The 26092-nt window shown below is 35.5% G+C and overlaps 1 protein-coding gene across 3 annotated transcripts in view; it reads left to right on the top strand.

The window, feature by feature from the left end:
- Positions 1-24660, top strand: part of EIF2A (eukaryotic translation initiation factor 2A) — a 40550-nt gene extending 15890 nt beyond the window's left edge. Inside the window, exons 4-14 of one of the 3 annotated variants that reach the window (XM_027959332.3) lie at positions 65-183; positions 1397-1496; positions 1748-1830; positions 5121-5194; positions 5327-5471; positions 5675-5791; positions 8609-9180; positions 14387-14500; positions 18879-19007; positions 19692-19757; positions 22896-24660. In XM_027959332.3, the coding sequence (XP_027815133.1) occupies positions 65-183; positions 1397-1496; positions 1748-1830; positions 5121-5194; positions 5327-5471; positions 5675-5791; positions 8609-9180; positions 14387-14500; positions 18879-19007; positions 19692-19757; positions 22896-22961 (1585 nt within the window). In that variant the 3' untranslated portion in view covers positions 22962-24660. Of the gene's footprint in view, positions 1-64; positions 184-1396; positions 1497-1747; positions 1831-5120; positions 5195-5326; positions 5472-5674; positions 5792-8608; positions 9181-14386; positions 14501-18878; positions 19109-19691 lie in introns of all 3 variants that reach the window. The other 2 variants (XM_060394851.1, XM_042235702.2) reach the window with 2 other exon arrangements.
- The last annotated feature ends 1432 nt before the right edge of the window (positions 24661-26092 follow it).

Here is a 26092-nt window from a genome sequence, read left to right as displayed (position 1 = left end):
TTTTGGATAGTGCTGACTATTGTGAAACAGTATTTCATTGCTGAAGTATTTCTTTTGAAACCAGAATAAATGTTATCAGTGTCACTAACAAGGGACTGCTGCACTCCTTTGACCTTCCAAAGGCAGTTTGCCTTGAGTTCTCGCCAAAAAACACTGTCCTGGCAACGTGGCAGCCTTACACTAGTAAGTATATTCCAATTGTAAAAATATTCTGATAGGACCAATGCAATTCAGTAGGGGAAAAAAGAGGAGGTTATAACCTTATAGGAAAGTAATTAATCTTTATGATACTAAGCAGTGTTTAAGAATGTTTTTAATAAACAATGAATCTTGCATTCCCCAAATATAGTATACTTTAAATGATTTCAAATTAGATTTGTCATGAGATAGAGGAAAAGAAAAAGCTCAAGGGAAAATTTATAAAGTAAATAATCACTGGATAAAGAAGATCTCAAAATTAAGAATAATAATGAACTTTAAAATAAAATGTTTTATATAAGCATAAATGAAAGAGGAAGTACAGTAGACACATCATCTAAGAAATGTGGCTGGTATGACAGAGCAGGAAATGGTGTGCCATTTTCTGGCACAATTAAAGATCTAATATACTTTATATGAGCGTTTCATGTAACTGCTTTGTAGGTGAGTAATAAAATATTGGGCACTGGTATAGAGCTTACTTTAAAAAGCATTTTGTAATAATGTGGATATTGTTGAATAAATACATGTTCAGTTCAGTTCAGTTGCTCAGTCGTGTCCGACTCTTTGCGACTCCATGAACCACAGCACTCCAGGCCTCCCTGTCCATCACCAACTCCCGGAGTTCACTCAAACTCACGTCCATCGAGTCGGTGATGCCATCCAGCCATCTCATCCTCTGTCGTCCACTTCTCCTGCCCCCAATCCCTCCCAGCATCAATTAGTTGATTATTTGGTTATAAACCTTCTGAGTTTGTTCTTCCAAGAGGCATGGACTGTAATGAATCTTAGTTTTCCAAGTAAGTAAAAGAGAATTGGAGAATCAGTTGAGAACTATGAGTGGTTTTATGTAACTTTTTTTCATGAGTGTGACTTATAGACACAGCTTTCATGATAAGACAGTTTAATCTGTTTAGCAGCAAACCACATCAGACTTAACAAACAAGAAATCTCCTAAGTATTTTTGAAAACTGTAGTAATTGACTCATTTCAGAAATACTGAACTTCTCAAACAGCTGTCATATCGTCATGGCTTTAGGAATGGGTGATTAAATCTGTAATTTACGTTAGAGGGGAAAGTTGATTTAAAGCATCTCTTACCTGATCTTTATAATCTTTTTGAAATTTTTTCTAAGAATGAAATCTTTTTACTGGTGTTAGGACACAGTTACTGCAAAAAAATTTGTTTTTATGGCAGCTTCTAAAGATGATACAGCTGGGATACCCAATCTGCAACTTTATGATGTGAAAACTGGAACATGTTTGAAGTCCTTCATTCAGAAAAAAATGCAAAATTGGTAAATAAGTGCTTTAAGATATAAGTTATTTTTAAATATTTTAAATATCTTTTTTGTATATTGTTTGTTTTTCTGGTATAATATAGAATATAACTTGTCAGATCAAAATCTAGATCTTTAAGGATTTTGTACGTGGAAATGTAATAGAGTAAGATCTTGATCTTTCTTTGTTTATAAGTATTCTTCCTTAAATGGTAAATAATATCATAAACTTTAACATGCTATAGTTATATTTTTGTTCTTCATTGTAGGTGTCCTTCCTGGTCAGAAGATGAAACGCTTTGTGCCCGAAATGTTAACAATGAAGTTCACTTTTTTGAAAACAACAACTTTAGTATGGAAAGATTTATGAAATAATTTTATTATTTACTATAAATATGTACAGTTTTTATTGCCTTATATGGCATCATATGGTTCTCCTAAATACTGTTTTTATATTAACAGTTGCTGTTACAGGAATTCATTTGAGTAACTGAAGTCTAAATGCTAGTAAAATGTTATAACACAAAGATACTATTTTATAATAAATTTTTACCATCTAATTACTACTAAATTAATATATTTGAATAGCTCTTACTGAATTTAGTTGCTGTTGAAATTCTGTGATACGAATTTTTAAACTGTTGTGTAGAATCTCAAACACAAAAGTAGACACCTAGTCCCAGTAATCATTAGCCTGTTGCCAGTCATTCTTCATCCAGGCATCTATTCACCTACCATCGCTTTTACTCTGCTTAAGCAAATCGTAAACATCATATAATTTTACCTGTAAATATTTCAGTAAGGTAGTCATAATACTATTATCACAGATTATAAAATAATCTGGTCAGTTTCACATTTCTAATAATTGCAAATATAAGTTTTTTAAAACTCAAGATCTAGATAATGTCTTTCATATTACAGTTGATATATATATATGTTTCTTTAAATACAGATTTCCTCTCTATTCTTTTTTTCCGCTTGCAGTTTATTATTTTAGAAACAAGGTTACTTGTATTATATATCTTCCCATAACTTAAGTTTTGCTCTTGTATCCTATTCTGTAATTTACCGTATTCATCTATTTCCTATAAATAACTATTTGAATCTAGAGTTGGTCAGTTTCAAGTTCTTTTTGGGAGATATGAGGATAAGACTACATCATCATAAGGCAGTATTTTTTTTATCAAGAAGCACCTAATGTCTCATTGTCTTTAATTTTGTATAGTTAATTGGCACTAATATTCAGTGCCTTGATCGATTATTTCATGAGTGGTTAGAAATTGCTGATATTAAAGTTTCCCTCCTTCTCATTTCATTTGTTAGTTTATACTACCACTGTAAAGAGAATTCCCCTTTCTACTATTTGGTTATCTAGTGTTACTTTTTATATCGGAAAGGCAAGATAAATATTCTTTTCCTTTATCACTTTTAACAAATGAATTCTTTCACTAGCAACTAGATCCCTTAGGCAAGTTAGCCTCCCCCCAACCTAATAAACATATACGATTAATCCATTTTAAAAATTATTCCTATTAATGCTTAAATTGTCCTGTCATTGGTCTTTAATGACTTCTTTGCTGTATGGTGGGACAAGTCATTCTAGGATTATCTTGTTTATTTCTTGCTATATACCTATAATCAGCCAATTCTCTAGTACACTCTGTTCTCTTTTAGTGGAAAATGGTATTTAGAGACTACAGTCTGGGTGTAGAGGATTCTCTTTGCTACTGTGTTGATTGATCATTGTTTCTACTCCTGTTTTTCTTCTTTCTTTTCTTTCATCTGTATTGTTTTTTATTAACACTGAGAATCTGGTTCCCTGGGCTACCAGGGGTGATAGTTTGAGAATAGTACATCCACCTGGAGAAGGAAATGGCAACCCACTCCAGTATTCTTGCCTGGAAAATCCCATGGACAGAAGAGCCCTGTAGGCTACAGTCCATGGGATTGTCGCAAAGAGTAGGACATGACTGAGCGACTTCACTTTCACTTTCAAGCTTCAACTAAATGCATTTATATACATAGTTAGCACCTAAGGGGGAAAACCATGAGTTTTTTTTTTAACAACCCATCTAGGTATTATTTGAGCTTTCCAGGTGGCTCTAGTGGTAAAGAATCCAGCTGCCAATGGAGGAGATGCAAGAGATGTGGATTCAATCCCAAGGTGGGGAAGCTCCTCTGGAGTAGGAAGTGATAATCCACTCCAGTATTCTTGCCTGGAAAAGCCCATGGACATAGGAGCCTGGCTGAGCAGCTGAGCACTAGGCATTATTTAGTAAACAATTGCTCTTCAACATTCAGCAATATCTTTGAGGCCTAAGAAAGTTGATGAAGTTTTCCAAAGTGTCTTATTTTGCTCTCTTAGAAGAATTCGGTTCAAAAGGGCACAATATCCTAGAGTGAAAAGAACAGATTCTCAACTCATATTGTCCATAATTTAGTCTGGACTTGGTTGCTTTTTAGCCCTGCATATTTGGCAAATTCATTTAACTTCTCCTGGGCTTGGTGACTGTATCATCATGATGGGAGTCATGACATCTATATTTCTTGAGACCCCTTGAGAATGGCATTCAGGCATCTGTACAAATGCTACTTTAGGAATGTAGTCTGGGGGAGTCAAACGAAAATGTTATGAAAGCATTGTGTATATATGTTACTATTCTCTAGACTCACATTCACATACTAGTTAAATGCATATAATAATGGAGATTGATAAAAGTTCAATAAAGGTAACTTCTAGAGAACTAAAAAAAAAAAAAGAGAATAGTACATCCATAGAACCAGATATTTTCAACTTAAAATGGGTTTATCAGGACATAACCGTGTTGTAAGTTGAGAAAGTAAAATGGGAATAAGAAACTGTTCACATGTACCAGAGATGGTGTGCAGGCTGATTTTGATAACATCCACACAGTCATTTAGCTTTTGACTAAATTTCCTGCTTTTGAGACTTAATCTGCTCCCACTGATTTGGGGTTAGTTTGCTTTTTTATCTTACTTGCCACTTAATGAGCATGCTGCAGGGAGGGGGCTGCCAGTTTAACAGCTGGATAGGCTACTTTTGGACAGCTGTTGGTCTCTGTATTTGAACAAAGGAAGAGAAATAGCTCTTGATCCCACTGACCATGAGAGCAGTAGTGTCGATAACATGGTTTCTTACTGCCTGGCACAGAGCAATCATTCAGCAAATATCCAGCCATTGTCATTGTTGTTGTGATTATCATTGTTATGGATCTGTGATTCGTGTTAGTTACGAAATTTTCATATCTGCATTCTACAGTAGCAAGCTAAAGTCATCTTTCCCATCAGATGGGCTCTAAGACAACATTAGTTGAGAGGTTCAAGGGAAGAGAACTGATACCTATTTAATACCTACTTTGTGCCTGGCACTGTGTGCTAGGAATTAAGTATGTGATTCTCTTACTTGGCGAAGGTCACACAGTTAGTAGTGACTGAGTAGGAATTCAAGCATAGGTCTATCTCGCTCTAACCCCATGCTTTTTTCTACTGTGTAGCTCTGCCTTGCCTACATGAGACTACATTTTGTGTATAGTTACATTAACCTTTTATGATGTATTCAGAATTTGACAGATATCTATTAGCTTTTGCTCATTAACCTAACACCATTTACTTTTTTTTTAGACACAATTGCAAATAAATTGCATTTGAAAAAAATTAATGATTTTGTGTTATCACCTGGACCCCAACCGTACAAGGTAATTGCTAATGTTTTTGTTTGTTCATGTGAAATGGTATGAGATTAAGCCTTTTCCTAGTTTTTAGTGACTTTAAAGACATGTCCATCTTAGTTTATATATTAAGTATTTATTTATGTCTGTGTATCTTAGGTGGCTGTCTATGTTCCAGGAAGTAAGGGTGCACCTTCATTTGTTAGATTATATCAGTACCCCAACTTTGATGAACCTCATGCAGCTTTAGCCAATAAAAGTTTCTTTAAGGCTGATAAGGTCACAATGCTATGGAATAAAAAAGGTATGATAAATATCTTTTTATCTCCCATTTTGTTTGTTAAGCATTAATTTAGACTTATATTCCTGTGTGTATAGAAAAAGGAAAAGTTACCAGTGCTTATTTATTGAAAATTTACATATGGTCTATTATACTTTTTAATGCTTTTCTTATCAACATTAGGTTAATTTATGTTTCAAACCTAATTACAGTTTTTATCCTTTTAGCTACTGCTGTGTTGGTAATAGCTAGTACAGATGTTGACAAGACAGGAGCTTCCTACTATGGGGAACAGACGCTGCACTACATTGCAACAAATGGAGAAAGTGCTGTGGTGCAATTACGTGAGTGTTCCAGTAGTCTTCCTTTGGTAGAATCGATGATAGTCAAAAATACTGTGCCATAAAAATGTTATCATCTAAGTTTTTTGGTTTTTTTTTTTAGTTGTGTCAGGTCTTAGCTGCAGCACACAGACTCTCTAATTGTGGCTTGCAGGCTCAGTAGTTGGGCACATGGGCTTAGTAGCTCCACAGCATGTGTGATCTTAGTTCCTTGACCAGGGATTGAACCCACTTTCCCTGCATTGCAAGGCAAATTCTTAACCACCAGACCAGCAGGGAAGTCCACATCTAAGTTGTTGATCAAGTGATAGAACTCACATATTTTAACAACCTTTAAGATAAAATTTATCTTCATTAAGGAATTTAACTCATCCCCAAACATACTCTATTTTGACAGAATCCAATTAGTTAATTTAGTTTTGCTGTAAGTTGAGTAGGGAACTGGCTGAGTGAGGTAATTCTACTGTATTAGCTCTTTGGGAGCTTATTTAACTCACTATGACAGCAAGTTGATCTAGTGGGTTTAGCATTGTCTTCAGAACTGAAGAGTGTTAACCACTTCATACTTTGTTTCAAGGAGTTAAAGTAACTTAATAGTTTTAAAATTCCTACAACTCAGTAATCTTTTTTATTTTGAATTAAACATGTAAGGGTAAGGTAAACTTTCTTTTAAAAACGTATGTATTCCCATTGAAGGCAGGAACCAAACAAGGATGACTCCCACCCATGCACTTTCTACTATTATTGAACATTCTGAAAGACCTAGTCAGTGTTCCTGATCAAAAGAATAAGTATACAGTTTTGAAAGGTGAAAAGCAAATCACTTCAGCTCATACAATTGTCACAGTATAAACAGCATCCTCTTATAAAACATAATGGAAGGAAAGATTCCATATATGGCAATAAAAAAAACAAGAAATATATAGGGCTGATGGGAAGAAAACTAAAACTAATGAAGGGCAAACTAACCTTTTGTAAGAATTTTACAAAGATGTCATTTCTCTCCAAACTGATCTAAAAATTAAATTGGAATGCCAGTGGATTTTCTTTTTTTACAACTAGATAGGCTCGTTCCAAAGTTGGTATCAAAATGTAAACATGCAACAAGGGTTTGAAAACTTTGTAAAAAAAGAATAAGGAAAGAGGGATTTTGATACTATCAAGATGTAAAACAATTGTGATGAAGACAGTTTGGTTCGTGTTATGGATAGGCAGATAAATCAGTGGAAAACAACAGGATTCAGAAATAGATCCATACTTCTGTAGCCATTGACTTAAGTCAGCATTTGAATCATGGGTAAAAATACTGCTCTTTTAATACATGGTTTGGGGACAGTTGGCTATTTGTAACAAAAAGGTTTTGCTACTACTTGTTTACCAAAATGAGTTCTGTCTGGGCCAAAAAAGTATGTCTAAAACTACAGAACTAGAAGAAAATGCGGGAGAATTTTCTGCTAATCTTAAAGTAGAATAAGACTTTCTAAACACGACAGAAGTCATATGGGGAAAGTGATAAGTCTGAGTATATGAAATTTTAGATTTCTACATTAGGGGAAGAAACGAGTCCATAAATTAAGCAAAACAAACAATAAATTAGGGAAAAATATTTTTAGAAAAGGGATGAGTATGAGAAAAGATGAATTTTGATAGTATATTAAGTATAACAAAGACCAATAATAGGAAAGAAAAATAGATATAGGACAGTAAAAAATAGTCCACAGGACTATTACAGGACACTAAAAAAAGAAATAAGATTATGTGTAAGTGTATTAAAAGGTGCTTAGCTTATAATAAAGGAAAACAAGACACAGTTTTCCACTTAGTAGGTTGGCAAAGATAAAAATATGAAACAGTGAGTGAGAGTGAGAGAAAAGTCTTTGCTATCAAAAATTATTGGTAGTATAAATTGGTGCAACTTCTTTAAAGGGCATTTCAGTGTACATTATCAAGTAAATTTATATGTCCTTTGACCAGGCAGTTTCTCTCTTACAGGTGTTATTTGTGTACATTTACACAAATGGAAAGTAAATACAGGGTTTGTAATGGAACACAGTGCAACTGAATGAGGCAAAGCTCAATGTGCTTTTATGGAAAAATTTCCAATATAGGAGTATTAAATGAAACAAGAAAGGTTTAAAACTTTTTTTTGTGTGTGTGCATTTATGTATTTAAGGGAGAGATGCTTAATTTCAACAAAAATATTCCGAAATAATATGCAGGAAATATGATAGAGGATTGGTTGTCTGTGTCATTGTTCAGTCTCTAAGTTGTGTCTGACTCTTTTGCGACCCCACGGGCTGTAGCATGCTAGGCTCCTGTGTCAATGGGATTTTCTAGGCAAGTGTACTGGAGTGGGTTGCCATTTCCTTCTCCAGGGGCTCTTTCTGACCCAGGGATGGAACCCACATCTCCTGAATTGGCAGGCGAGTTCTTTACCACTGAACCACCAGAGAGGCTTATTTTTGAGGCATGTCTTTTTATATAGTTTGTGTTTTTATTGCTATATACATGTATTTCCTCTCTCAAGGAAAACTATCAATAGTTTAATAATAATAATAGCTGATGCTTCTATGAGTCCAAATTGCCAAAATGTTTAAAAGAAATTGAGATTTATTAGGGGTTCTTAAATAAATTTATAGTTCTACATCAATTTCCACAGAATGTCATGTAAAAAATCTTAATTTTATCACACTGTGAAAGTTTTGGATTTTTCTTATTTGACTTGTTTATGAGTATTGTATGATTATAACTTGTGCTACTAAATATTATATTCCTGTTTATAATTCTTTATCACTAACAGATTTTATCTTCTTTTTCCAGCAAAAAACGGCCCCATCTATGATGTGGTTTGGAATTCTAGTTCTACTGAGTTTTGTGCCGTGTATGGTTTCATGCCTGCCAAAGCGACAGTTTTCAACCTGAAGTGCGATCCTGTGTTTGACTTTGGAACTGGCCCTCGTAATGCGGCTTACTACAGCCCTCATGGACATATATTAGTACTAGCTGGTTTTGGGAATCTGAGGGGACAAATGGAAGTGTGGGATGTTAAAAAGTACAAACTTATCTCTAAACCAGTGGCCTCTGATTCTACATATTTTGCTTGGTGCCCAGATGGTGAGCATATTTTAACAGCCACGTGTGCTCCACGGTTACGTGTTAATAATGGGTACAAGATTTGGCATTATACGGGCTCTGTCTTGCACAAGTATGATGTACCATCAAATGCAGAATTATGGCAGGTTTCTTGGCAGCCATTCTTAGATGGAATATTTCCAGAAAAGGCAATAACTTACCAAGTAGTTCCAAGTGATGTGCCTAGTGAAGAACCTAAAGTTGCAACAGCTTATAGACCCCCAGCTTTAAGAAATAAACCAGTCACCAATTCCAAACTGGTAAGTAGAGTTTTACTACTTTGGTAGGAAAAGATTTTTCAATGCAGAGTTCCCTAGATCTTTTCTTTTTTTAAATTTACTTGTTAATTTTTATTGAAGTATAATTGCTTTACAATGTTGTGTGTGTTTTTGCTGTTCAGTAAAGTGAATCAGCTATATGTGTATATATATATATATTCCCTCTTTTTTAAAAGCTTCCTTCCCATTTAGGTCACCACAGAGCACTGAGTAGAGTTCCCTGTGCCATACAGTAGGTTCTCATTTGTTATCTATTTAATACATAGTGTCAGTAGTGTATATGTCAAACCCAATCTCCCAATTCATCCCTCCCCTTCTTCCCCCCCTGGTATCCATATATCCTTTCTTTATGCCCTAGATCTTTTTCTCATGCATGTTTTTGTGTTACTTGGTGTCTGATTAGAAGATATAAACTCTAGGGTAGAAATTGTGGAGGACCTGCTGCTGAAGATGGTGAAAGGTTGTTAACTTGGCAAAGTAATTAATGTAAAATCTTGGGAAAGATGAGTGGGTGTGACTTAACTGGCTGTAGAGTGTGGGCTCAAATTCAAATGCCTTTCAAGCTAGGCTGGTAGTGTGAGACAGTGGTGAGTGGTAGGGAGGGGTGAAAGAGAGAGAACATTCCCTCTTTAAAGGCCATAGCAACTGCACAACAGTAGCATTTTGTTTCCACAGGAGATTTTTAGGCCCAGTTTGCCAAAATGTTTGATTTTTCAAGACAGAACAAGTCTGGATGCTTGTATGAAATGCCTCAATTTTTTTAAGACACCACTGATCAAACAAAACACACTTGTCCTTGGACCATTAGATTCTTACCTCTGATGCAAAATTGTGGTTCGAGTATTGGTCAGATTCTAATCTACTATAAAGTGTTTCAGAGCTCAGGAGAGAGCATTTATTAATGACATGAGTTTCTGTGATGATGTTGAGGAATCAAGTTACTCTAAGAATGAACAACAAAATTACTGATATTAATAGAAAGGTACTTTACAGGTGGCTCAGTGGTAGAGAATCTGCCTGCCAATGCAGGAGACACAGGTTTGATCTTGGAGTCAGGAAGATCCCTTGGAGGAAGAAACGGCAACCTGCAGCAGTATTCTTGCCTGGGAAATCCCATGGACAGAGGAGCCTGGCAGGTTGCAGTCTATAGGGTCAAAAAGAGTTGGACATGACTTAGTGACTGACCACAAACCCAAGACTATACATTAGGTGTACTGTCCTAATATACACCTAATGTATGGGCTTGTTCTCAGTCGCTAAGTCTGTCCAACTATATAGTCACGAAATGATTAGGCACTCAGGGAAGTAGATACTTTTTCAAAGGATAAATATTTCTGTGCTTCCCTTATGCCACTTATGTGCTGTGCTGTGCTTAATATTTAAACATTTTTGTTGCATTGTTATTTAGTAAAAATATATAACAAATTGAGCCCTATTTACTATTTTTGTCTTTAGATTTTTTAAAAAGGATATATTAGTCTTAAAATTTGTTCTCTCTCAATTGAAATTTTTCTTACACAAGATTGAAAAAAAGAAGTGACCTCAACCCATCCTGCTTTCTGAATCTGTGCAAGTTAGCACAAGAGAAAGAAATTCTGAATTATTAATAGTATATATTTTTGTTCTCTGACTCATAAAATTAATTTGTTTTGGTCAGTGGAGGGAGAAAAATTAAAATAGAAAGAATATACTTTGAAAATAGTGGGAAAAAAACTGTAAGAGCTTCTTAAAACCAAACTTTTTTGACAGTTAAGATTTCCACTAAATTTTTGCTTTTGTATATAACCTGGGGATTATGTGACCCTGTCACATCATTTTAGTTGAAGGAGCTACATGCCTATGAATGAGAAATTTTTGTATGTATTAATTCCAGAAAAGAGCTAAATGGCAAATTAAATACTATCAAGAAATTACTAGAAACAAAGATAGCCTGGTTGATAATTTCACAAAGAAAGAGGGTTACATAGAAGAAGGAGGAAAGAATGTGTTTGGATTCTTCCCCCTGAAGAAAAAAGGTTACTTTTTTTAATAAGTAAAAAGTTTATATATTAATTAAAGAAGTATTTCTTGGCTTTCAGAAAAGCTTCACTTTTTTAAAATTTTTATTTTTACTTTATTTTGCTTTACAATACTGTATTGGTTTTGCCATACATTGGCATGAATCAGCCATGGGTGTACATGAGTTCCCAATCCTGAACCCCCCCTCCCACCTCCCACCCCATATCATATCTGGATCATCCCTGTACACCAGCCCCAAGCATCCTGTATCCTGTATCGAACATAGACTGGCAATTCGTTTCTTACCTGATAGTATGCATGTTTCAATGCCTTTCTCCCAAATCATTTCACCCTCTCCCTCTCCCACAGAGTCTAAAAGTCCGTTCTATACATCTGTGTCTCTTGCTGTCTTGCATAGAGGGTTATCATTACCATCTTTCTAAATTCCATATATATGTGTTAGTATACTGTATTGGTGTTTTTCTTTCTGGCTTACTTCACTCTCTATAATAGGCTCCAGTTTCATCCACCTCATTAGAACTGATTCAAATGTATTCTTTTTAATGGCTGAGTAATACTCCATTGTGTATATGTACCACAGCTTTCTTATCCATTCATCTAAAGTTTCAATTTTATACAATGTGTTCATCAAAACGATGTTAGAGTTAATGTTACTGAAGAAACAAGTTTTATTAGTAAGAATGAAATTGCTGAGTATGGATAGTTTAAAGGCAGCATTCAGATTATAGCAAAGTTGAGTAGACACATACTAAAGCCAGAAAAGCTTGTGATCCGTAATAACTGTGTGGATTTTTTTCATCTAAAATGAAAGTCTGTCAATGGCTACATGATGCTTATAGAGTGGAAGAGACTGCATCCTTTCTTATTGCATCTTTCTTAATTGCTTTGTCTGTTTTTGAAGTTCTCATGAGTGGAAACTTTTCAACTAAAGCAAAATACTATATAGAAGAGCTCACAATTGAAAAAATTTTGATGTATAACACAAATGTTCAGTAATTTTGATGTATAACACAAATGTTCAGTAAATATTAGTATATTTTTAACTATCATTATGAGCAGTGGATATAAAAAAAGTAAAAGGCTTGCTGTGCAAATTTGTTTCTTGTACAAATATGGATTCTCATATATTCAGTTGCTTCAAGTAGGGTATGTTCACACATAGAACCTTGATGCTTTCTATAGTTAGTGCAGCTGCTAAGGTTAGTGCACCTTATGATTTTTTGCTGTTACTCTGTATCTTAAATGTTTGATCCCTGCCCATTTGATTATGGCACTTGTTAAGTACAACGCAGATGACACCACCCTTATGGCAGAAAGTGAAGAGGAACTAGAAAGCCTCTTGATGAAAGTGAAAGAGGAGAGTGAAAAAGCTGGCTTAAAGCTCAACATTCAGAAAACAAAGATCATGGCATCTGGTCCCATCACTTCATGGCAAATAGATGGGGAAACAGTGGAAACAGTGTCAGACTTTATTTGGGGGGGGCTCCAAAATCACTGCAGATGGTGACTGCAGCCATGAAATTAAAAGACGCTTACTCCTTGGAAGGAAAGTTATGACCAACCTAGGTAGCATATTCAAAAGCAGAGACATTACTTTGCCAACAAAGGTACGTTTAGTCAAGGCTGCGGATTTTCCTGTGGTCATGTATGGATGTGAGAGTTGGACTGTGAAGAAAGCTGAGCACCAAAGAATTGATGCTTTTGAACTGTGGTGTTGGAGAAGACTCTTGAGAGTCCCTTGGACTGCAAGGAGATCCAACCAGTCCATTCTGAAGATCAGCCCTGGGTGTTCTTTGGAAGGACTGATGCTAAAGCTGAAACTCCAGTACTTTGGCCACCTGATGCGAAGAGTTGATTCATTGGAAAAGACTGATGCTGGGAAGGATTGAGGGCAGGAGACGAAGGGGATGACCGAGGATGAGATGGCTGGATGGCATCACTGACTTGATGGACATGAGTTTGAGTGAACTCTAGGAGATGGTGATGGACAGGGAGACCTGGTGTGGTGCGATTCATGGGGTCACAAAGAGTCGGACGCAACTGAGCGACTGAACTGGACTGAAGTACAATACAGCTCTGAGACCTAGTACTCAAAACACTTCATGGAGATCTGGTCCTTTTGATGTGCTGAATATGGATAGTTTAAGAGACAGTTAACATTCAGATTATAGCAAAGTTGAGAGAAATCAATAAGTAGATGAATCTGATAAGAAGTTGAGTACTATTATTTATACTACATGTTGCCTGAAATTACTCTGGTGTTACTGTTTCCCAGCTTCATTGGAACATAATTTACCTATAAAATTGTAAGATATTTAGAGGGTACATCATGGTGATTTGGTATACATTGAAAAGGTTTCCTCTCACCTGGGGATTAACACATCCATCACCTTATTTATTTATTTTTGAGAACATTTGAATTCTGCTCGCAAGGGATTTGAGCTGTACAGTTATGCAATACAGTGTTATCAAGTATAGTCATCATGTTTTACATTAAATCCTTCTTGATCCTACGTGTAATTCACCCTCTTATTGAATGTAGTTAATAATTATAGAAATACCTGATGATGAAAATGATTGCTTGTTTTCATTGTATAGTCTGACAAGTTGCTTAGTTTTTTAAAGACTTCTTCATTATGTTAGCTGGATTTATAATTATGTAATTTATTTACCCCTTCCTATTCGATTTGTTTTCTTACTGTCAGTTTTTTTTCCATTTATCTTCTAATCTCTGATTTTGCAAGTAAAGATCTATGAATTGACTATTTGTGCAAAGAAAATAATTGAGGCAACTGGATTTCTTTTGTCAGTAGTCAGATCCAAAAGGACCACAGAAGAAGCGGTTGTTAGTATCTAATTTTATAAAAATCATGTGTCAGTGATAGTACTAAGAAAAATGCCATTGTTTAAACAAAAATAAAGTGAATTTTGCTGGCTCTTATATAATAGAAAGATATCGTATATAAACTAATAGGAAGATCCTTATTAAATCCATCCTGACCATCGAAGTAAACCTGCCACAAGAGTTTTGAAATATTCTTTGTCAGCGAACTTAAGATAAATTTGATAAAATAAATTTGTCGTGTACTAGCAAAATTGTATAATTTGTTATATATGTTTTTAAAAACATGGACTCCATTTCAAAATCATTTATTTGTATTTTCCATAGCATGAAGAAGAACCACCTCAGAATATGAAACCACAACCAGGAAATGATAAGCCATTATCAAAAACAGCCCTTAAAAATCAAAGGAAGCATGAGGCTAAGAAAGCTGCAAAGCAGGTACTTGGGACACTTATCTTTTCAAACCCAAACAGACCAAACCAGTTAAATTAGCTCTATGCCTTAAAGTTTAAAGAATTGTAGTCCTAAAAACTTGATTGGTAGATTATAAAATGTAATTGGAGTTAGACATAAGTAGCCAAAATGTCTCTTTTGTGTTTACCTATGAATTTCTCAGTAGTCCTGTATGTGTAACGTGGGACTGAGGGAACTGGGACTGACCTTAAGACCTGAAACCCTAGTGGGATTATGTAGTGTGTTACTTTCAACAGACTGTTTGGAGGAGCCTGGGTGAAGTGGTATAGTTTGCTTTCTTAAACCATGTATTTAGGACACACCAGAAATTACATGATTATGAAGCCATTTTGTCACTCAGTAGATTGCTACAGGAAATTGTTCAACTAGAAATCTAAATACCAGAAGTATCCAAACAGAATTGTTCTAAAATAATTTTTTTATATACTTCGTAGTTGAAAAACAACAATTGACAAGTAAATAGTGATGGCTTGTGGCTTATGTTAGTAGTGAGACCAGCTGGGCTAGAAATATGTGGTTAGTAAAGTTGTGGTAATCACATTTTTGAGGTTCAGACAGTTTGGTCTTGCCTATTAATGCTTAGATTTTGACAGTTCTAGGTTATTTGGGCGTTTTGGTAGGCAGTTACTATTTTAAGGTACAGAATTTCTTTCATCTTCAGTCACTCAGTCGTGTCCAACTCTTTGTGACCTCAGGGACTGTATCCTCCTAGGCTCTTCTGTCCTTGGGATTCTCCAGGCAAAAATACTGGAGTGGTTGTCATTTCCTTCTCCAGTAGAATTTCATTGTGTAACCATATTCTGCTAAAATCTGGGCTTAAAATATTGGTGTGTTCTTTTGTAGTTGATATAGTTTTATCTCCAGAAATACATGTAAATAACCCAGGCTTTGGTGATTCCAAGTAAAATAATCTAGTCCACGTATTAGACTTGTGTGAAAGCAGGACTTAGCCTCTCATCTGAGTGGGTAGGGACCTCTGCTGGTCCCGAATGTTACAGACTAGTAGCTAAGATTCCTTTTTTGTTGTTGTTGGTTTTCCAGCTAATGATTATAGGTGTAATTGACAAATAAAAATCTTAAAATGTCCAACATGATGATATGATATAGGTATGCATTGTAATAGGATTCCTGCAATCAAGTTAATTAACACATATATCACCTTACGTATTTACTTCTGTGGGATGGAACATTTAAATTCTGCTTTCTTACCTAATTTCAATCACTGTGTTCAGTATAATACAATATTATCAACTACAGTCACCATATTATACATGATATCTTCAAACCTTATTCATCCTATAACTGAAAGTTTGTACCCTTTTACCAGCCCCTTCCCATTTCTCCCATCCCCCATCCCCTCTAGCTTCTGACAGCCACCATTTCTACTCTCCATTTATGTGATTTTGACTTCTCTCTTTTTAGATTCCACTTATAAGTGACGTCATGCAGTATTTATCTGTTTGTCTTTCTCTTTCTGGCTTTTTGCACTTAGCATAATGACCTACAGGTTCATAGATGTTGTTACAAATGGTAGGATTTCCTTTTTATTTATTTATTTTTTTATGGCTGGATACTATTCTACTCTATATATGTTTAATTATTACATTTTCTATATTCATTCTTTTGTTGACAGACACTTAGCTTGTTTCCATACCCTGGCTATTATAAATAATATTGTGACAAACCTGGGAGTACAGATACCTCTTTGGGATAATGATTTTGTTTCCTTTGGATGTATACCCAGAAGAGAGATTGCTGGATCATATGGTAGCTCTGTTTGATTTCTTGAGGAACTGCCATCCTGTTTTTTACAATGACTGTATAAGATTCCTTCTAATTGAGATTTAAGGGTCTTCAGAAATCTTTTCAACACAGAATCCTATTCTTATAAGTGATATTTCTTCCTCTTTATCAAAAGATATTTTTAATATGACCATTGCTGGTACTGAGCTAAGTAAATTCCCTTTGTAATAAAATATTAGTTGTTTATTTTGTGTGTTTTTCTGATACTTGAATACATAAAAGTTTGGGAAGAGGGTTGTAGACTCAGTTTTCTAATTTAGAAAAACTAGTATTAAAATAGTGACTTTCTTAATGATATCCCTGTGGCTCTTTTGAAAAAACAATGAGTGCTTTTACTATAAAACGTAATAATTACAGAAACACTCTCCCACACCCACTTCATACAGCCATATAATCACCGACACATGTTATTTACTAAAGATGATACTACTAACCCATCATTATGGAGTTGCTCTTTGCATGTTTTCTCCGTCAGAGCAAAATGTTTTCTACTTTCAAGATAATTCTATCAGTATGCAAAGAATTATTTTTTTTTTTGAGACAACTGGTTGAAGTTAGTAAAAGTTATGATTGTGCGGTAGAATGAAGGTAAACAGTCTATGATAGGACCTCACCTTAACCAGACCTTCTTTTGTATGCCTGACTGAATTAAGGAACCAAAGAGAAGGAGTCAGATGTATATAATCTAACCAAGTACTTTTATAAATTTATGGTGATTCTATGAACTTATCATCTTTATCAAAAATAATTGAAACAAAGAGTTTAATTTTATCATATGCATAGCCTTTCCAGAGAATGACCAGAATTTAAATAGAGTAACATAGACACCTTGACTTACTCTTTGTTTTTTAAAATATGGAGAAATTGTGTCATATTTCACTTAACTTTAATAGTTTTTTATATGATATTAATCTTCCTAGAAAATTAGTATTCTCAGCTGATTACAAACAACTACATTTTATTTTTTTGGACATGCCACCCAGCTTACAGGCTCTTAGGTCTCCCACCAGAGATGGAACCCAGGCCCTCAGCTGTGAAAGTGGACTGCCAGGATATTCCCACAAACAACTAAATTGAAAAAAGTGGGGGACTTCCCTGGTGATCCAGTGGCTAAGACTCTGCATTTCCAGTGCAAAGGACCCGAGTTCAATTGCTGGTCAGGGGACTAGATCCCACATGCCACAGCTAAAGGATTCTGCGTGCTGCAGTGAAGATCAGACCCAGTATGATTTGACTCAGTACTATTTGACCCAGTATGGCCCAAAAATAAATAAAAATAAATAATTTTTTTAAGTCTCCTTTTTTTTTAAATCAGATTTCAAAAGTGAATTTTGGTAGGCAAAGTATGTCTGTTTTCCTTTTATCTACTCTTCTCCTTTAATTTTTTATTATGAAAAATACCAAACTACACCATATTATTAGAATTTACAAGCTCCTTAAGAGTCAAAACTAAATAATTTCTTTCTGAATACTCTTAAATGCTCAGTAATGTTTTCATATAAAAGGTTAGGAATTAACATTTGTGGATTGTAGTGTACGAATTAGAACCAACATGACTCTAAAAAAGAAAAAAAAAATGCTCCAATTCTGCAGTGTCTAAAAATTCTCCGGCAGACGTTTTTAGGTTTGGAGATCTAGAAGTGATACCCTGTCCCATGTTCCCCTGGGATGCTTTGGGAGTTTGGAGTATTCTACCCAGAACTCTAAGAGGTTCTAGAGTCTTGCAGAGTCTGTGTATTCAATTGGGAACTCTGTAAGGAAGAAGTAGAAGCCCTACTTAAAAAGTTTTCCATGGCACAGTGTTGCCGAGCTGAATTGATCTGATTGTAAATAAATCTCTATGGGACTTACCCTATAGCATCATCTGTTATATGTACTTGAGTTTACATACTCATAGTTTTGGAGGATATCCCAAGAGTGAAACTTCACACACCTTAGTTAGATAAGCCCTCTCGCATTTCCAAATCATCCATATAATGGCACATCCCAAAATAACCAAAAATCTAGAATGTTTATTGGCTGAAACAATAATCTCCTTGTTTATTTCATTTCTAGGTCATTTCATCTCTTTCCCTTTGTTATTATATTACTAATTATATTTTACATTACTAACAATATTTTTATTACATTTTGCTAATATTACTAAAATCCTTGTTTTTTTTTTTCGCTGCATCACGTGTCTTGAGTTACTGGACCAGGGGTTGAACCTGTGTGCTCTGCAGTAGAAGCACAGGGTCCTAAAACCACTAGGCCACCAGGGAATTCCCCAATATGCTATTGTTTTTTATTTTATTATTATGTTACTTTAAATTACAGATCTTGCCTTTTGGATATCTCATTGTACTGAAATATTTTTTTAAGCTTCATTATAACTATTATGGGATGGTATAACATACTTGAGGCCAGCAATTCATTTGCTTTCTTTATATAGAGTGCATAAAAGATAAAATCATATTTTGTTTTATGAAAGGCTATGTTTGTTGAAATACTTCAATGATTTCATTTTTGAAAACTTAATTCTTGAAAATATTTCCTGCAGGAAGCAAGAATTGACAAGAGTCCAGATATGGCACCTGTTCCTACCCCACAAAGCACACCACGAAATACTATTTCTCAGTCAACTTCTGGGGACCCTGAGACAGACAAAAAAATCAAGAACCTAAAGAAGGTGGGAGGCTTCAGTGAAAAGCGCATGTGTTTATTGAAAGAACACATGAGAATTATATAAAGGAAATAGTGTTTAGATGCCTAAAGACAGGCATCTGAGAGGTTTGTAGCAATCCTTGTTGTTGCTTTCTCACCATGAAATACCGTAACTTAGGAATGGCACTGATTTTAGTTTTATTCACAGATGTCTAAGGGATATTAGTCCTTTATTGTTGATTTTTAGAGTAATAAGAAATAATGTACATTTGAACATGTTTATACTCACTACATCATTATACCCTTGTGAGACAGGTAGGACAGATATTCATCTCATTTTTAAAGATGAAGAAAGAGGAACAAAAGGAAGTTTATTGACTTGTCAAATGCAATCATTGTGTGATGGTGGCCTAGGAGGTAAAATCAGGTTTCTAGAGCACTTCCCAGGCTACGTTACGAAGTTTCTCTTAAAGCTAAAGACATGGTCCAGGTATCATGAGGTACTGAAATAAATGGTGAAATTAGACATATATTTACATAATGTATATATATATATATAGATGTACATGTATAGTAATATTAAAATTTTGAAAAATACCAAATTTCATGTTCTTAATGTATACAATTTTATGTTTAATTTTGAAAGTAGATTGCGCATTCTGAAATTGCTTTTTCTTTCTTCCTTTTGCCTCCTGTTTGGTGTTTACAGAAACTGAAAGCAATTGAACAGCTGAAAGAACAAGCAGCAGCTGGAAAACAGCTAGAGAAAAATCAGGTCTTTTCTGCATTTTTCATTCGGGCTCATAGTTACTACCACCCTTCCCCTTTTTATTACAAGCAACTATTTAATCCAATTAAAGAGTATATAGATTTTAAAACTTATTTGGAAATACACAAGGATGGGGAAAATGTGGATCATGGTGAATGAGGGATTCCCTGTTTCCTGTGACACATACTGATGCTGTAGCTGCTGGCTTCTTATGTTAGACAAATAGAAGATTCTCTTCTTTTCTGTATCTCAGGTCGCACTGTCCTGTTTCCCCTTTTCCTTCCTCCTGTCCTCCACACTTCGAAGCACAAATGTAGAATGGAAGATTTATTAGACTTAGAGAATGCAGTAAGACAGCTCTGTTTTTTGTCTCCTTGATTCATCAATTCGGTCGCTCAGTCGTGTCCAACTCTTTATGACCCCATGGACTGCAGCACACCAGGCTTCCCTGTCCATCACCAACTCCTAGAGCTTGCTCAAACTCATGTCCATTGAGTCACTGATGCTATCCAACCATCTCATCTTCTCTTGTCCTCTTCTCCTGCCTTCAGTCTTTCCCAGCATCAGGGTCTTTCAAATGAGTCAGTTCTTCACATCAGATGGCCAAAGTATTGGAGCTTCAAGTTCAGCATGTCCTTCCAGTCAGTATTCAGGACTGATTTCATTTAGGATTGGCTGGTTTGATCTCCTTGCAGTCCAAGGGACTCTCAAGAGTCTTCTTCAACACCACAGTTAGAAAGCATCAATTCTGTGGCACTCAGCTTTCTTGACAGTTCAACTCTCACATCCATACATGACTACTGGAAAAACCATAGCTTTGACAAGGACCTTTGTTGGCAATGTCTCTGCTTTTTAATATGCTAAGTTGGTCATAGCTTTTCTTCCATGGAGCAAGCATCTTTTAATTTCATGGCTGCACTTACCATCTGCAGTGATTTTAGAGCCCCCAAAAATAAAGTCTCTCACTGTTTCCATTATTTCCCTCTCTATTTGCCATGAAGTGATGGGACTGGATGCCATGATCTTTGTCTTTTGAATGTTGAGTTTTAAGCCAGCTTTTTCACGCTCTTCTTTCACTTTCATCAAGAGGCTCTTTAGCTTCTCTTCACTTTCTGCCATAAGGGTGGTGTCATCTGCATATCTGAGGTTGCTGATATTTCTCCTGGCACTCCTGATTCCAGCTTGTGCTTCATCCAGTCTGGCATTTTGCATGATGTACTCTGCATAGAAGTTAAATAAGCAGGGTTACAATATACAGCCTTAATGTATTCCTTTCCAAATTTGGAACCAGTCTGTTGTTCCATGTTGGGTTCTAACTGTTGCTTCTTGACCTACATACAGCTTTCTCAGGAGGCAGGTCAGGTGGTCTGGTATTCCCATCTCTTTCAGAATTTTCCACAGTTTGTTGTGATCCATACAGTCAAAAGCTTTAGCATAGTCAATGAAGCAGCAGTAGATTTATTTCTGGAATTCTCCTGCTTTTTCTATGATCCAGTGGATGCTGGAAGTTTGATCTCTGGTTCCTTGGCCTTTTCTAAATCCAGCCTGAACATCTGGAAGTTCACGGTTCACGTACTGTTGAAGCCTGGCTTGGAGAATTTTGAGCATTAATTTACTAGCATGTGAGATGAGTGCAGTTGTGTGGTAGTTTGAGCATTCTTTGGTGTTGCCCTTCTTTGTGATTGGAGTGAAAACTGACCTTTTCCAGTCCTGTGGCCACTGCTGAGTTTTCCAAATTTGCTGGCATATTAAGTGTAGTATGTTCACAGCATCATCTTTTTGGATTTGAAATAGCTCAGCTGGAATTCCGTCACCTCCACAAGCTTTTTTCATGTGATGCCTCCTAAGGCCCACTTGACTTCACATTCTAGGATGTCTGCCTCTAGGTGAGTGATCACACCATCATGATTATCTGGGTCATGAAGATCTTTTTTGTATAGTTCTGCTGTGTATTCTTGCCACCTCTTCTTAATATCTTCTGCTTTTAGGTCCATACCGTTTCTGTCCTTTATTGTGCCCATCTTTGCATGAAAAGTTTCCTTGGTATCTCTAATTTTCTTGAAGAGATCTCTAGTCTTTCCCATTCTGTTGTTTTCCTCTATTTCTTTTCATTGAGCACTGAGGAGAACTTTCTTATGTCTCCTTGCTATTCTTTGGAATTCTGCATTAAGATGGATGTATCTTTCCTTTTCTCCTTTGCCTTTAGCTTCTCTTCTTTTTCAGCTATTTGTAAACAAGGCCTCCTTAGACAACCATTTTGCCTGTTTACATTTCTTTTCCTTGGGGATGGCCTTGATCACCACCTCCTATACAATGTCACAAATCTCTGTCCATAGTTCTTCAGGCACTCTATCAGATCTAATCCCTTGAATCTGTCACTTCCACTGTATAATCGTAAAGGATTTGATTTAGGTCATATCCAAATGGTCTAGTGGTTTTCCCTACTTTTCTTCAGTTTAAGTCTGAATTTGGTAATAAGGAGTTCATGATCTGAGCTGCTGTCAGCTCCCACTCTTCTTTTTGCTGACTGTAGATAGCTTTTCCATCTTCAGCTGCAAAGAACAGAGTCAGTCTGATTTCGGTATTGACCATCTGGTGATATCCATGTGTAGAGTCTTCTCTTGTGTTGTTGGAAGAGGGTGTTTGCTATGACCAGAGCATTCTCTTGGCAAAACTCTATTAGCCTTTGCCCTGCTTCATTTTGTACTCCAACGCCAAAGTTGCCTGTTACTCCAGGTGTTTCTTGACTTCCTACTTTTGCATTCCAGTCCCCCATGATGAAAGCGATGTATTTTTTGGTGTTAGTTCTAGAACGTCTTATAGGTCATCATAGAAACCGTTCCAGCTTCTTTGGCATTAATGGTTGGAGCATAGACTTGCGTTACTGTAATACTGAATGGTTTGCCTTGGAAATGAACAGAGATCATTCTGTCATTTTTGAGATTGCCCCCAAGTACTTGATTCATATCAGACAACAAATTAGACCTTGTTTCTAATCTGTGTTTTTTAAATCTGTGGTTACCAAAAAATCTGGTAAAGTCTCAGGTATATTCTTTCTCTAAATTTTTTCTCTTTTGCTATGTGGCTGTTGATCTAATAATTATTTCATTTCCTGTTATTAACTATTGTTTTAAACTTTTCTAGTTGGAGAAAATTCAGAAAGAGAAAGCCCTTCTTCAAGAGCTGGAAGATTTGGAACTGGGAATTTAAAGATTCACAGAAAGCAAGCTGGTTACCAGAAATCACTGCAAACGTATTTTCTGTTAAACCCATCAGTGTACATAGAAATGTGCCCACATTTAACGTTCACTTATAATTTTGACCATTTATCTAAGATTCTACATATCTATACAATTACTTAATATGTCTGTTAAATTAATTTTTACATCCTGCATCCTGTATCATGTCAACATACGATACAGAAAGAAGACATATGATTTTCTGTTTAGCTAAGCTTGACAGATTGAAAGACTAATGTCATTGTTTTTTAGTAGGAGACAGTATTTACCATATCAATGAATAAAAAGATTTTAATTTTAATCATTGTCGACTCTGTTTTAAGTTCTTCAGTTAACAAGTTCTTTATTAATTTACAAAGACAAGTTTGGGAAATTTTTCCTTTGAATATATAACATAACTATCTTGATCCTAAAAGATTATATGGTTGAACATTAAAGAAAAGCCTTAAAATCAGGTTGTACTAAATATATTAAATTGTTTATGTTATTGGTAGTATTTGAAGTAAAGTTTTTCTGACTGGTTTTAAAGTATAAACTTTAAAAAAAGAAAATAATAAGACATTTTGATATTTCAGATAATAAACCTGGCCATTTAATGACAAGGTAATAGTTTCTAAATGTGAACTATGATTATTTTGCTGTAGTTGTCTTGATTGTTGTGGTTGTTCACTTATATGATGAATAAAAGATGGACTGGTAACCCAAGACATTCAGCTATCAAAACTGATTTATATTTGGTTTTGGAGTCTGTTACAGCTACTTTTTTAAAATCTGATTTACATTTGAAGTTATTACATTTACATTGATACAGATTTTAATTATCCAGAGCTAATATTTAAGCTAAGTAAAAGAAAAGAATTTAGGAATACTTTGAGAGAGATACACAGGTAACTGAGCTTCCTGATGTCCCAAAGCTACAAATAAGATTTGGTACAGATCTAATGAATTAAAGTTGGAGTGTTTTGTTTTTATTTTTTCCCTTCAGTGGAAGCACAGAGTCTTAACCACTGGACCGCTGTCAAAGTCCCTTGAGTGGTATTTTAAATGTTTTGTGTGCCGAGTGAATGTGGACACATACACACTCGTGTACATATAATTTCTTTCAACATTAATTCATTTTTGATAATAGAAATATAAACTTTTTAAAAGTAATATATTGTAAAAACAATGTATTTTTCTAATAAAATGTTAAGTAATTCACCTTAAGCCAGTATAATGTTTTTTGACCAAGCAGCCTAAGCTTTCTTAATTTAGGAGTTTTTAATTACCAGTTTACAGCAAATATATTAATCATTTTTGAAATGTTCTTCTTAAGGGAATTCCCTGGCATTCAGTGATTAGGACTCGGTGTTCTCACTGCCCAGGGCCTGAGTTCAATCCCTAGTTGGAGGACTAAGATCCCACACACTGTGTGCCATGACAGTGAGTAAATCAGTAATCAATAAATCTTATCAATCAGTGTATGGGAATTTCCTGGTGATTCAGTGGTTAGGACTCTGTACTTCAACTGTAAGGGGCACGCATTCGATCCTGCATGCCATGTGGCACCCCCCAAAATTTTTTTAATGAAATGTTTATCTTAGAAGTATTATCATTGAACCTTTTGTTTTAGTCAGATGCTTTTTAATTGCTCCAAGGTGACTGTTCCTATTAAAATTAGATTGCATGGACTCAGTTTTTAAATTGTCTTTATTTCTGTAATCAATCTATTTAATTTTTTCCAAAGAAATGTTTTATTTCTGTGTGCTAAGTTGCTTCAGTCGTGACCGACTCTTTGCGACCCTATGGACAGTAGCTTGTTAAGCTCCTCTATCCATGCGATTCTCCAGGCAGTATATTGGAGTAGTTGCCTTGCCCTCTTCCAGGGAATCTTCCCAACCCAGGGATCAAACCCGTGTCTCCTGCATTGGCAGGCAGGTTCTTTTACCACTGCTGCCGCTGCTGCTAAGTCGCTTCAGTCGTGTCCGACTGTGTGACCCCATAGACAGCAGCCCACCAGGCTCCCCCGTCCCAGGGATTCCCCAGGCAAGAACATTGGAGTGGGTTGCCATTTCCTTCTCCAAGGCATGAAAGTGAAAGTGACGTTGCACAGTCTAGCATCATGTTTATTTCTGAACACATATCAATGTAAAAATCACTGAGATGTTCTTGGACTACATATTTTATTTTTATTTTAAATATATATATATATTTCTTTAGGGCACAAAAAATGTGACTAGTAGGTTTATTGATATTCATTATTATGCAAAACTTCTAACTATCTTTAGTAATGATAATACTTGCATTCATGGAGTTGCAGAGTCAGACATGACTGAGCGACTGAACAACAAATACTTGCATTTGACCCTTGTTCATTATACATGGACATGCAGAAAGCAAATGAGTTCAGACACATACAACTAAAAATGTGTAACTACATATTACTCTTGTAGTCACTGATGACAAAAGATTTTCTCATATTCATACTGGTGGCCTATTCCATGCTCATGTGCCAATCTCCATCTGAGCAGAAAAAATAACTATCCAGTTAATGAAATGATCTAAAATTTTCCAGCTTTTAAATTGTTGAAAATATGGGAATTAGGACAAAGCATATTACATTATATTTTATAAAACAATGAATGAATCTACTCTCTCAAAAGAAATGAGTTAGTATTTTTTACAGTTACCTTATGGCTGCTTTAGAAGTTATCTTCTGGCAGTATGAGTAAGGTTATAGAAAAGTGTATAAAGTGATGAAAGTATGCTTGAAAATTTAAATATGTTGTGTATTCATTATAAAGGAAAAAATGTAATTCCTGGATTCTCATAACTCTCTTTTCATTAATCCTCTCAGAAATACATTTGGAGGACTTTCCTGGCAATCCAGTAGTTAAAACTGCACTTCCAATGCAGGGAACGTGGGTTCATTCCCTTGTAGGGTAACTAACATCCCACATGCTGCACAGCATGGCTGGGAAAAAAAAAACACAAAACGTATATGGCATTTGCCATAAGCATCTGTGAAGAACATTATAAGCTTGAGGGGAGGTCCTTCAGTAGCACAAAGGCTCTGATTAGTTACACAAGTTTCCCAGAGAGGGAGGAGAAAAAGCAAAAACT

The sequence above is a fragment of the Ovis aries genome, chromosome 1, assembly GCF_016772045.2.
Source record: "Ovis aries strain OAR_USU_Benz2616 breed Rambouillet chromosome 1, ARS-UI_Ramb_v3.0, whole genome shotgun sequence".
NCBI lineage: Eukaryota > Metazoa > Chordata > Mammalia > Artiodactyla > Bovidae > Ovis > Ovis aries.
This window is presented reverse-complemented; position numbering and strand designations above follow the sequence as displayed.